Source organism: Electrophorus electricus, chromosome 1, assembly GCF_013358815.1.
Source record: "Electrophorus electricus isolate fEleEle1 chromosome 1, fEleEle1.pri, whole genome shotgun sequence".
In the NCBI taxonomy this organism is placed as follows: Eukaryota; Metazoa; Chordata; class Actinopteri; order Gymnotiformes; family Gymnotidae; genus Electrophorus; species Electrophorus electricus.
In genome coordinates this window covers 6,493,923-6,507,667 of record NC_049535.1, presented here as the reverse complement: position 1 = coordinate 6,507,667, position 13,745 = coordinate 6,493,923, and the positions used below count along the sequence as shown (strand labels likewise).

General features: G+C 50.6%; 1 protein-coding gene across 4 annotated transcripts in view; it reads left to right on the top strand.

Annotated features, from left to right (window-relative positions):
- Positions 1-11,674, top strand: part of efl1 (elongation factor like GTPase 1) — a 62,242-nt gene extending 50,568 nt beyond the window's left edge. For 2 of the 4 annotated variants that reach the window (XM_035526911.1, XM_035526914.1), the window contains exons 19-20: positions 71-255; positions 6,006-7,330. In XM_035526911.1, the coding sequence (XP_035382804.1) occupies positions 71-255; positions 6,006-6,194 (374 nt within the window). In that variant the 3' untranslated portion in view covers positions 6,195-7,330. Of the gene's footprint in view, positions 1-70; positions 256-4,047; positions 4,142-6,005; positions 7,331-11,099 lie in introns of those variants that run through there. The other 2 variants (XR_004776148.1, XM_035526916.1) reach the window with 2 other exon arrangements.
- The last annotated feature ends 2,071 nt before the right edge of the window (positions 11,675-13,745 follow it).

Here is a 13,745-nt window from a genome sequence, read left to right as displayed (position 1 = left end):
GTGTTTATATGAGGAGGAGGACATCCGGACGCAAACATGAAGATGAATCCCTCGCTGTGTGTTCGTTTAGGCCGTGTTTATGGCGTTCTCTCCAAGCGCGAGGGCCGGGTTCTGAGCGAGGAGATGAAGGAGGGGACCGACATGTTCATCATCACAGCCGTGCTGCCGGTGGCCGAGAGCTTTGGATTCGCCGACGAGATCAGGAAGAGAACCAGTGGCCTGGCCAGCCCACAGCTCGTCTTCAGCCACTGGGAGGTGAGAGGGGGAGGGGCATGTGGGAGGTGTGAGGGGGAGGGGCATGTGGGAGGTATGAGGGGGAGGGGCATGTGGGAGGTGTGAGGGGGAGGGGCATGTGGGAGGTGTGAGGGGGAGGGGCATCTGGGAGGGATATCCAAAACAAACGGTGCAGAGCGAACGAATAAAAGAATGGATTAAAAAAAAATAAACCTAGCCCATAATATACTTGATGGGTGAATTAGTAAAAGTAAATAAATGAGTGAAAAAAGTCATTTACACATGGACTTAAGGGACAAACGGGCCTTGAGCAATGGCAAGAACAGACAAACACGCAGTGCAGGAGGAGGACGGCTGAGAATAAACCAACAGATGATCAAAGGGTGCACTGCTCTCCAGATCAGGGGCGTTACTGCAGATTCTGTCCCAGCAGGGTGAAGAGGCAACACACACACACACACACACAGAGCGCTCTGTACTGAGGTCTTCCTGGTGGGGATGTTGCTTCGTGGGAAGGCTGGCTAGGTGTCAGCATGGAGCAGGGCTTTCGCGCCTCTCTCCCTTCAGCTGTTGACCTCAGCTCGGTCTCCTGGTGATATGTAGCTGTTGGAACGCCGATGCGAGCCAGCCATTTTTTGATTGGCTCGAATTGCTTGTCTCAGTGTGGCTGTGTCAGTATTGCTGATGTGGCAAAAAGTTTGTCTGCCTCGTAAAATGTGTGTGTGTGTGTGTGTGAGAGAGACAGTCATTGAGTGAGTGTGTGTCCTGGTATGGGTTTGTTCATTAGCTGTGTAATGGAACACGTGGATGTATGTCTGGATGTGCTCTTCTAACAATTTGCCGTTTAAGAGTATTCCTCACTCCCTCCAGGATCAGTGGTTGCAGTCCCAGAGCGTGGTGTTTGCAGTCCTAGAGCGCACCCATGGTCACAGGGCTGTGTCTCGCTGCCGGGCTCTTCTCTTTGTCCAGCTGCAAAAAGATTTTTCCCTTTGCTACACAGCCCATGAGATGATCAGAATTCTGAGAACCAATCTGAGAAATAATCACGCCCCACTACAGACGTCACAGTGACGAATAATATACTGCAGATAATAGAAAATAGATTGGCATTACAGGAAGAGCCTTCTTTCCCCTTTTCCTTCTTTCCCTGCAGTATGAGATTAGCTGGAGTCCCGTGATCCAGCGTGCAGTTCTGAGTCTCTGTGGTACGAACGACTTGGGCAGAGATTCGGGCTGCACTGGCCCAAAGATCTAGCATTATGAAACCGTTTCCTTGCAGCGAGACACGTGATTGGCCGTCTGCTTCGCCTGGGGACTTTAATCTGTTCTGAGATTAAACGGCGCCGGCGCTATATAACAGGATTTATTCAGAAAATCAGATTTTGATTGCCACTCTTGATTGGAAGAGTAGGGTGACGACAACACATGTAACATTATTGACGATTTGCCTGCATTATTTTGACAAACATGTCTGAGATGCCAGAGATTGTTCAAGATGTACAGCACAGGAAGGGAAAAAAAAAAAGTGGGGGTGTGTGTGTGTGTGTGTGTGTGTGTGTGTGTGTGTGTGTGTGTGTGTGTGTGTCTCCTCATGCTTGGCCCAGGCTGAGTCATTGTTCTTTTGACAGCACTGAGGTTAATCTCTAATGGGCGTGTGAGGTGTCTAGGCTCACAAGGTTGCTGCTTGTCCAAATTATTTTGTGTCATGGTTGTGTGGTGTGAGTGAGTGTGTGGCTTTATTGGCTATAGAGCATGTAGAATGGTAATGAGGTCGTATTCTGTAGTGTATGTCTGCCCTTTGGCATTTCTGCATGAGTTTCTGAGACACTGTCTGAAGGTCCCAGCCACGTGGGAGTTTTGGTAGCGGTTCCTCTACAGTAAGCCCTGTCCTCTTGCTGAAGACAGGTATGACCCGAGTCACATGTGTCCAGTTCGGCGCGTCTCAGCTGGCCTGTCTCTCTCAGCAACCAGAATGGCTATGAGTGGTCATATGGTGTTTGTGTCATACAGTGCGACTGGTCACACACACACACACTGATGCACACACATGCATGCATACATGCACACAAACACGCACCCCCCCCATGTGTCCTAAAAGAAACCTCATGCTTAGTGTGTGTGTGTGTGTGTGTGTGTGTGTGTGTGTGTGTGTGTGTGTGTGTGTGTGAGAGAGAGAGTGATTTGGCTTGGCTTTGTGTCAGTTGGGTGCGGTGAGGGGTCATTTTAGGTAATGTTCAGTCCTTTGCTGAGTTAATATAGCATTTCAGAAATACTTGGATAACCATCACGTCTTATGTTTAAAACTGGTTTTTTAATCATTTTGTTGAAGAACCACTTTAAAAACAATGTAATGCTTAAATGAGCTGCAGTGTTTGGGGTTTACTGTAATGTGCATTTAATTTCTTGTCTCACTAGGGTTGAATGCTTTGAGGTCTCACTGTACGAGCATTGTGGGAAAGTGCTGCTCTGTTCGCTACGCTGCACACGGATTGGCACGCAGCTGGCACGGGGGCGTGGCCTTCTATGTGGCTTCTTGTTCTCTAGATTAGTGCTTGCAGCGGAGCTCTCTGTGTGTGTGTGTGTGTGTGTGTGTGTGTGTGTGTCAGCTATAGAGCAAGTAGAACAATAATGAGGTCGTATTCTGTAGTATATGCCTGTCCTTATGGCATTTGCTTTTGGTGTAAGCATTACACACACACACACTTAGAATGAGAGACAACTCTCATACCTGCATGCCTCAGACTGTGTTCAGTGCGTTTGCTTCTACCTCACTAGGAAAAGGTTATTCCTTTCCATGCCCTGCTGTGTTGAGAGCCTGCTGAACTTTGTATGGCTTAAAATGTGCCCATCACGATTTGAGAATATTGTCTGTGTGCGTGTGTCCATCCATGTGCTTGTGCGCGCATGTTAGCAGGTGCGTGTGCATTTGTATGTCTGGGGTCTGTGTGTTCACCTTTTCCTTCTTAAACGTTAAACTGCTCTTGCCCTCTTTGTTTCTTGTTGTTTGTGTTTGGCCTGAAGTGGGACGGCACCGCGAGTCAGTGTTTTAAACACCTTCCATTAATGAAACATGCATGCACAGTTAAAACAAATTTAAAATGTTAGTGTTTAGTTCAGTCATTTTCCTGAAGAAATATTCTGCATCTAGAAGTAGCTTGCGCCCCCCCCCCCCCCCCCCCCCCCCCGGTTCACCTTGATGGATGCTTCCCCGCCCCTCTATGTGCCGGACCATGTGCCGAGGAGGCAGCTTTATTGTTTATTATTTATTTTATTGTTTCAGGGAGCGCCTGTGTGTGTATGTGCAGCTAATACTGCTCGGCCTGATTGAGCTGTGGCTGGGAGAACAGAGAGTGTGCAAGAGTGTTATAACCCGCAGGGAGTGCGCAAGAGTGTAATAACCAGGATGAGTCTTATAGTCAGCCTGTTCCTACCTTTTCATTTTGTCTTTTCATGCGCACACAGACACACACCTACCCCTTTTTTTTTTCTCCTTCTCTGATTCTGTGTGTCTGTCTCTCTCTCTCTCTCTCTCTCTCTCTCTCTCTCTCTCTCTCTCTCTCTCTCTGTCTCTCTGTCCCTCTCTGTCATGTACGGGAGAGAACTGGCAGGTTGAGAAGGTGCCAGCACTAAGACACAGCACCATTAGCGAGGATGCTAACTCCTGCTGCTGTCAAGACACAGAGAGGTTTCAGACTGGGGCTCTGTCAGGCCCCTGCGCACACACGCGCAGGGTTTGACACTAGCAGAGACAGGTGTCATAGGCTGTGTGTGTGTGTGTGTGTGTGTGTGTGTGCGTGCCTGCGTGCGTGTAAGGCTGTCCTTGCAGTGTTGCGAGGCCATTAGACCCATATGCCAAGCACTGGGCCCAGGCTCATTCTGCCAACTGTCTTCATGCTCCTGGCATGAGGTAGGCGCCCACACACACACACACACACACACACACAAATTGGAGTGTGGCCATAGACAGGGCATGAGCAGGTCAGGTCATCTAATTGTGTGCGAGGCACCAGGGGCAAAGCGCTCTGTGTGGGTCATCTGTGTTCGCACGGCTGTGTATGTACGCTCGAGTATGCGTGCCTTGTTTGTAACAGTGGACTGTTTATGATTATAACACACTCAGCAGAGGCACTGCCTGTCTCTCCCTGACACACACACACGCACACAACCTCTGTGCCGCTTTCTTCCCCCGTAATGGGCCATCTTCATGGCAGTTATTTAGTAAGTGGGCGAGGCGGCAGAGACGAGCGCACCGACGGCTCTTCACAACTCTTCAGCACCCTCACGGAAGGCTGGCACGCCCTGTAACGGGCACGGCCGTATTCATCAACCTGTTGGCAAGTGTGTGGACGTGAGGAGAGGGAGAAGGTAGCAGATCCTCTGCGTTGCTGCCTGTTTAAACCGCCACGCACCGAGGCGTCATCTGCAGAGGAAGGCACCGTGGAAAGCAGAAAAAGGAGAAAAAAAGCCCCAAACAGGACCAGAACCAAGTCGGAATAGAATGCGAATGAGGTGAATAAAACTGAAGCGTGTAAACCGACAGGTACAGAAATAAATATCGGTGACATGCAGAGAGAGACAGACAAACAGACACACAGGTCGGTCCACAGCCTTCTGACTCTGCTACGTTCTGACTGTAACGCACACACACCCTCCTCCTCCTACATTGATGGCGTGGCAGACGCAGACGAGCTGGCCCAGGCCCCGCTTTGGGCCCGCTTGTGGTCGAGGGCTCGATTGTAATCCTTGTGGAGGGGGTTGTCGGCGGCCCCGGCCATCTGTTCCATAGTAACGGAACAGCTACAAGGGGCCTCCCCTCACCAGGTGCCCAGCATCCACCGCTCGGCTACAGTAATTGTACCCTCTGACTATTGTCAGAGTGTGAGGTCATTGTCTCCGTGCGGGTGGGGGTGCACACGCGCTAGCGTGTGCCTGCAATCATTGCGTCATGCCCTAAGCATCTGCTATCTTGTGTGTGTGTGTGTGTGTGTGTGTCTGTCTGTCTGTCTGTCTGTCTGTCTGTCTACTGGAGCACAGTGTTTCCGTGCTGTTCATAATGAGACTTCTGTATCAGACGAGCATGTTTTATCTATAACTAGAGCGCGTCTCAGGGACCAAAACTGGGTATTAAACTGGACACCTTTCATTAAGGGAATAGAAAAGTGTTAGTTACAGGACTTCTACGCTTCCACAAGGATTTGTACTTATTTGAATGTTTTTAGAAGGCAATATTGCTTTACCCTAATTTCACTTTGAATTAAATATTTAATTATTTAAGGCTGTCGCTTTGGTTCCGTTTTCTTGGAATGTTTCACTGGTTAAATGATATGCTGGCGGGTCCTGTTTTTAGCGGCTGGGTTCCTAGTAGACCTGGGGTTACTTTTCTGGAGGGAATTATCCTTTGCACCGTGGAAACGTCTCAAACGTGAACTCTGCTCCCTCCGTTCACACGGACAGGGCTTAAATCTGCATACGTCTATTTAAAATATTGGGAAGTACTGAAAAGGGGCTGGTGGAGGTGGGGGATGTGGAGGTGGCCAGCAGCCTTTCTCAGCAGACACCTGAGCATCGAGGTAAGCAATACCCAAAGATATACGCGCTGTCTGATAAATGCTAAACGCTAAATTGGTCCAAGAGCTGTTCTCTGTGTGGCCGTGGAGACGATTGTTGTTCACGACTGAGTCGTAGTCCCGTTTTAAAGGTCTCTGTGTGATTCATTGTGTGTGTGTGTGCGTGTGCCTGCGTGCGTGCGTGTGTGTTCGTGCATCTCCCAGGTAATCCCAAGCGATCCATTCTGGGTCCCCACCACCGAGGAAGAGTACCTCCACTTCGGAGAAAAGGCTGATTCCGCCAACCAGGCGCTGAAATACGTGAACGCCGTGCGGAGGCGTAAAGGCCTGTACGTGGAGGAGAAGCTGGTGGAGCACGCCGAGAAACAGCGCACCCTCAGCAAGAACAAATAAGCTCCACCCCCCACCCCCCACCCCCCCACGCACACACACACCCTCTGTGATATCACCACAGGGTCCGCAAGGCCAATGGAGCAGGCCGTGCCATCAGGAGAGGAACTGCTCAGCCCCTGGACGTAACGCTTGCTTCCTCCACGTTACTACCTTCACAATGTCACTGAAAAACCCAATTTTCTGGAGTAGGTTCTGTGTCACACCTGTAATGCGCTTTCAGATGTGAAGCATGGCTCGTTCAAGAACACTCCTCCTTCTCATTAGTCCCGCAAAGATGAGCGGCTAAAGTACCGTCAGCCGAGCGGCGTGTTTGTCCCGAGCTGGAGTTCAGGAGGGTTTTAGCGGGTTTTTTGGTTCTGAACGGCCACACTGCTCACATGTGGTGAGAGTGGTCGGTTGCTGACGGACTGGTTTTTCTCCCTTGCCTCCAGTGTTGGGTCTGGGCTTCATCTGCGCTCGGCACGAGGTTTAAACGCTTCCAGATGTGCAGAGGCACTTGTGCAGCACTCCACTTTTGAAACGGAGCTTCCCGCGCGGGGACGTAAAAAGGAGTTCTCTTCATGCACCCCGGTGGACGTGCCACCTGGTCAGACCTCCGTTTCAGGTGATGGGGTGTGGGAGGGGACGGAGTCGCAGCCGTGTTTGGAAATAATGAGCCTTTTCAGTGCCTGGATGAGAGATAGGCTTGCTCCATTTGCACCAGGCAGTTTATTCCCTAATCAGAAAAAGCTGAAACCAAAAGAACCCAGAAACAACATACCAACAAAAGCATAGAGACAACAGCCCGCCTCTGTTTCCCCCCAACAGCCTGCCTTAGGCAGCGCGCCACCGGTGCGGTTCGAATCCCGGCTGTGCCCCATGGTGCCTGTGTTCTCAGCAGGCGAGCCAGGAGACCGTGTTCCTCCTGTGGAGGCACAGCACAGGATCCGGCTGGAAGTGCAGCCACACCATGCCGCACTGAGAACTCTTCCCAGAAGGAGACTTCCGCCATGCTCCCGGGAAGTAAGCCGGACCGCTGGGAGCTGGAAAGACTGAACCATCAGGGGGCTTGGGGGGTGCACTGTTTTTAAGAAATACAAAATATCACACAAAAATCACAAATAAACGTGTGTCTGAATAAATCGTTTTGGATTACGCATTTGTGTTTAGTGACTGCTGTAGTCTTTGGCGGTTTAGGGAGGAATCGTGGGCTGGCTACAGTCCTGAATTAACCCTCGTTATTTGGCCTGGTTTCCCTCAATACGGGCCGCCTGCACCGTTCCTGATTGAGATCCGTCCAGCAGCACCGGCGGCCATCTGTGGAAACATCACGTCTCATTTCTTATTATCTCATTTTTCTTCTTCCTTAACAATAGCACGTGAAGGGGCGCAGATCAATCATACTACACGTTTTCACAGCACTGCTGAGTATATTGATGACCTCTGCCTGTTATGTGCTTAGGGAGACCATTGTTTGGTGTCCCAGAAAAAAGGCTTTTTGCTTTCAGACGCTCCTGTCCGCGTTTTTAGTACATGTTGCCAGCCCTGATATTAGGAGAGCTACCCCATGCTGAGCGCAGATCAGCATTTTGTTCTCGCGACCATGCAGGGCCACGGTGAGTAGCGTGGAAGAAACTGACACCAGACCTGCTGCGTTCCAACCACGAACCATGTGTTGCATTTAACTAATGGAACTAATTGGGCGGCACCAAGGGCTCCAGGCCACTGAGCAAGAAAGTCCAGCAAATCGGGCACTGATGCTGCATGCGAGTGTGTTTGACCTTCCAAGCACATGGCAGCTACTAATCTCACTTTTTTTTCCTTCTATTTCCTAACTTATAATCAAGAGAAACTTTTGCAAACATTGTTGAATGAACGTTCAAGAGAAAAATTTCCCAAGTGACCAAGATAAAATTTTATTTTTGGATGATTGGTATATCGAAACATTAAACTGTTCTCCTGAAGCACCCCTCTAAGGGCTGTCGGCACTGGGACGATCTCTGTGGCGCACCTGACCAGTTGTGCAAGAAGTGTGTTTATGTAAAAACCCTCACTGCAGTTAAGAGTGAAGAAATGGCAGAACAGTAAAATTGTGCAGTGGAACAGTAACGGCTCCGGCGTGCAGTTTTTTGAAGTGAAGTGTGTGTTGGAGCACTGAACAGCGGTCCATGTGATGGATTATCAGTACATTGTGAAGCTCTCTCAGGAGAAACCGAACCCCAACGCAAATTGAAAAGGGTGTTTGCATTGCGCTTCTAAATGCTTACAAAAAGGGAGGTTTCAGCACTTGATTTGTGCACGTGTGTCCAGTGAACCAGGGTCAATATTGATCAGGCACGTCTAAGACGGCTAAGTCCTGAACACAAGAGAAAGGATAGAGATCTGTATCTCGCCGAGCACACAGAGACCAGCCAATAAGGCGGCGCAGGGGCCAGGCAGGGGCCGTGAGCAGGAGGCCTTCCCCTCCCCGGTGTAATTTGATGAGCCAGCACACATCAGCCTCAGCGCATTAGCCGAAAGGGAGGAGCAGGCACGGTGACCGATAACGCCTCGTTACTCTGATCGACACGCACGCCAGGTGTCTGACAGACGGCAGCCAGGAACAAGAGCTCCACGCAGTCTTACGGGAACTCGGCACTGCCGTCCCACCGGAGCCGTGAACATTCCCACAGCCGTTTTGCCAAATGCAATACTTCTCTGAATCAGGCAGTTATTGAGTATGCGCTATTGACCGCTATTGACCAGTTAGTCATCCCATTTGCATAGTGCCAAGTGGCTCCTGCTATCTTTTCGTCTTACTTTGCTTTTTCTTCTTAGTAATAATAACAACTAATAACAGTAATGGTAAATAATATGGAGAAATGACATTTGTTCTTATTAGTAGTAGTAGTTTTATCAGTTCCGGTGCCGACACGGTGTTGCCTGAATCGAGGCCGAAAAGTTCCTAGTGTTGAGCTCACTGTGTGGCAGTGTAGCTTGGGCCCTGAAAACATGTTTAAATTCAGTGTGACAGGGTTTGGGTTCCTGCCTCTGGCCTCCTGCATATCATTAACTTTCTCCTCTCTCAAGTGACACATATATGAACGTTGTTGTTGTTGTTGTTATTGTTTTTTCCCCACCTGTGCTGTTTTGACAGACGCACCCTTGCAATACTTCACGTTCCCCAGATTCCCCAAGGTGGTTCTTTTATACTCAGAGGCACAACAGAACACACAGGTGACCAAGACTTCCACATCTACTACAAATAGTAAGTAGGACATCTAGGCGTGTTGACACGCACCTCCCCACCCCCACCCAAAGCCAGATGCGTCACCTAGGAGACGCCCGCCGCACGCTGTCAGAAGTCGTTCCCCGTTTCGTAGCTTTGTGTTCTGTGTGGCAAGGCGGCCGTCCGTATTTTAAAGGAAGGGGCACGACACCCAGAGACTCAGACGCACCTCAGGACACAGACGAGACAGGACCGGGGGGGGGCCTTGGGACCGCGGCATGCATATTATGCATGGAAATGTAGAGCGGTGTCTGGAGTGAAGACCCATGGGTAATAACAGTGAATTAAAATGAACGAAAGAGACGTGTGTGGGTGTTTGTGGGTGGACGCTTCGTTCCTGTCCCCTTGGCTGGTCGGCCAGGTCTTGGTGAAGTCTCCCCTTCCCCAGAGCCTTGCCTCACCCAGCCATATCCCTCTGCTGAACTGTCTTTTGCAGTGGACCCCCAGTGACCTTTAACCCCAGCCATGCCGCCAGGAAAAATATAATTAGGAATATAATATAATCAGATCCCGTGGCATCAGCGGTCGAGATGGACACCAAGCACCCACGTGAGCGGGAGGCTGTTGGCGTGGGCGAGCCGGCCACCCTGTATGACCCCCTGACCTTAGTTGACCCCCACAGTGTTCCTTACAGGCTTAGAACTACTGACTCATATGCAAAGCTTTATGACCTGTATCTCAGCACTTACAGTCTGAGGTCATTGGCAATAGATCAGTAGCAGTGACATTAAACAACTGTTCGTGTGTGTGTGTGTGTGTGTGAGAGAGAGAGAACTAACACCAAGCCTCACAGTCCTGAGCTGAGGCCTTGACTACTCAGAAGTGAGCGCAAATTTTATTGTTTCAGGAAATGTGGGGGGGACTCCCCCCCATTTTTCCTGTGTTCAGTCTCAATAACCGACAGTCAGACGTGCCTGCTTTTCCCTCTGGTGATGTCTCTGCGCTTCCAGGACGTCAGCAGTCCGGCGTGCTTTCCACCCCGCCCGCCTCGCCTGGCCGTGTCGAGCAGCGGAGTGGAGGAAACCGGCCGCAGGGAGAAGCCAGTCCCGCGTGCGGCGCCACCACCACGGCTAACGCGCCATCGATCCCCTCCGTCGGGCTGCAGAAGCCCCGATCGGCAGACAAGGGTCGCATGGCGTGGGGGGGGTTGGCCGTGAAACAGTTGCGCTCACGCTGACCTGCCGCTCTGGTCTCCGTCACGGCAGACGCTGCTGTTCTCCGGGCCACTTTTCCCCCTCCTCCCCCTTAGTTTCCTTTCTCCTCATGCTCAGAAAGAGTACAGCTGTGAAACCCCCCCCCCCCCTCAGCAGGGTGCGCCCCACCTTTAGTGCTGTACATGGATTACACTTTCGCTCTCCCCCTCCTGCACTCTGTGTCTGGTTCTCTTTTCTCTTTCCGTCTTTCAGTACCTCTCCTCTCATCCCTTCCTTGCTCCCCTTTACTTGTTCTTCCCCCCCTTTATCTCTCTCTCTCTCTCTCTCTCTCTCTCTCTCTCTCCACTAGTAATTCATTAAAAACAGCCAGGAGCGTACTGAGACAATCAGGGCTTAATGGCTTTTACAGAAGCCTGGTGCTGCGCTCACTCTCTCCTTTTCACTCCCTTGTTCCCCTTCCCCCTCTTTCTTTTATTCTTTCCCTCCCTCTCTTCTTTTTTTCAGAAACCACCGGGGGAGTGGAGTGGCGCTCCCACGGTGAGAGAGAAAGTGTCTGGGCTACAGTGGACGTTACCGGCCAGCTGGAGCCATGCACTGTGCATCGCCTGGTTGTGACCGGACGGCGTTGGGGAAGGTGGAGGCAGACATTCTCTCGCAGGCATTTTTAAAAAGCAACAAGACATTCACTTACTCGTACTAGTACCGCTGCCTCGTCCGTTAGCCGTGTACAGGGCAGACGGGTCCCTGGAAGTCCCAGGCCGAGCTCCCGCCGATCGGCAGCAGGGGGTCCCAACACTCGGTCGCTGATGCTAACGGGCTGCGATTTGGCAGCTGCATCCAGAGAACTGGACTGAGGGAACGCTGCCAGCCAGCCAGCCCGCCCGCCCTCACAGTGGGCCTGAGACGAAATGCTCGCCGGGGCTTTGTCTGCCCGTCTGCGTCCCACCCCCTCCAAGCCTGGTCCGCGGACATCGCCAGACTCGTGCCTCCAGGGAAGGGCTGTCCTCAGAAGCGGCGAGGAACTACAAGTTTGCAGTTTGTGATCGATCCAATTAAAGAGATTTATGGTTATCTTTGAAGTGGAATTATGGTTGTTAAAGTGCAGTGTGCCTTTTGAGTGTGTGTGGGTGTCTGGGGAAGATAGATAACAGCAACTGTATGGTCCTGGCGTGTGTGTGCGTGTGTCTGATGTTCATCACTGTATTAATGTTGACTTTGTCTGCTCAGAGGTGACTGTGAATGTCTGCCAGTGGGAAGTATATGTCTGGAACAGTTCAGAAATTTACCATTTTACTCACGCCAACCCTGTCTCTGGGAAACACACACACATATATAATCTCCACACAGATCTAAGTCCAGCATTTCTTCCCTCTAATTTTCTCTCTCTCGCTCTTCATCTTTGCCCACCTAACACTGGTCGAGTTCTGCTCTGATAGTCTGGGTAGCGATAGTCTGGGTAGCTCTTCCTCACCAGGGTCCGACACAGGGGTTTGCTCCAGTCCCGATCTGGGACATGACCCGTGGTGTTGACATCATGACTGCTGATGCGTGTGCATTTGCATAGCTGCCTTGCAATGTGCGACGCTCATGAGATCACTAAACCCCCAAAACCTCCCGAAGCCAAGAGCGTATTTTTAACACCACACACACACACGTCATCAGGCTAAGCCGTTCCTCAGGGAGGTCGTTTTCTCTGGCAATGCCCCTGGGCACCCCTGGCGCAGCGCCCAGACCCACTCCGGGCTGACTGCTACTGCAGTGGGCCCTCTACGTTCATGAGAGGTCTCAGCATGGGGAGAGGCACTGCGCATATGGCAGATTCAGTCTGTCTCAGTGTCAGGAGGTCCTTACTAGCATACACGTGTGTGTATATGAAGGAGAGAAAACGTTGTGAATTGTGCCTGGGTGTTGCAAAACACTATGAGATGAACCAGTACAAGGATATGAAACCCACCTCAATGGGCCTGTGAGCTGCTGTAACTCACGTAGAAAAAAAAAAAAACAAAACACCTTTGGCCTGCGGATATGGTTGTTCACCTTCCAAACTCACTCTTCTGTTCAAATAAATATAAAGAAGGAAAATGTTTTTTCTTCCAGCCTTACTTCCATCCTTTTACAATAAGGTTTTTGTTTGTTTGTTTGTTTACTAAACTGACTTTTAAGTGTCTAGTAGTTTATTACAATTGAGTGACACTAAGATTTGAATTTAATTAAATGAGATGCCGAAGATTTGGCGCGTAATTTGTAGCTGTTTGATATAAAGCAATGCCTGTTGTAGGTAACAGGCAGTAACTTTTTAGTAAGTTGCGTTTAGTTTATTTTCGGGGTTTTCATGATAAAACTCACTTTACAGTTTTTGCTTGGTTAAAAATGATGATGACCATGATATTTAATTCAACTGTGGAACCATCGAACCATAATTTATCCTGTCTCAGCAATTTTCTTTTTAAAATCTCCCTTACTGTGTGGATTGCACTGTATGTCTGAATTATTCACACAGACGTCTGCGGAATATTAAGCATCCGTGGCTGTCAGGACGCGTCGGTGTTTCGTTCAGGAGTTGCCGTTCACTTTTTTTTTTCTTTTTTTTTTAATGTTTGCAGCGGAATTGCTCGCGCGGACGCATTCTGCACCGGGGCTGAGGCTCGCGCGGCGGCCGCGCTCTAGCGCCCTCCCTGTTGTTCCGCTTTTCAGCGACGGCTGGCGTTGCCCCACATCTGCCTCGCCTCTTCAGTCGTTTTTGCCAACGTTTCAGTCTTCGACAAGGTCGCCGGAGGACGTCGGGAACATCCGCCGCGACGTGGCTCAGCGTCGGCTGCAAGTCTTTGGGTTTGCGCTCGATCAGGCTGTGTGCGTCTAGTGTATTTATTCGCTTTCCCCGTGACCGGGCGGAACCGGCCAGCCCTGCACCCGCCGGTGAAAGGTGATGAGGTCATCCTGCCCGCAAGCGCAGAAGTTTCGCGAGTACCTTCGATCTCGTCTCATCTCCATGACATCATCCACTTTGCGCATCATATATCAACGTGCTTGTCAGACACACACACACACACACACAAAAGTATGAGATAAAGCCATGGAGAAAGCTGTCTCACTGTCTCCCCATTCTAGCCGCCCACGCGAGCTGTCTGCTCCCCCATCCGCTCGCCCACG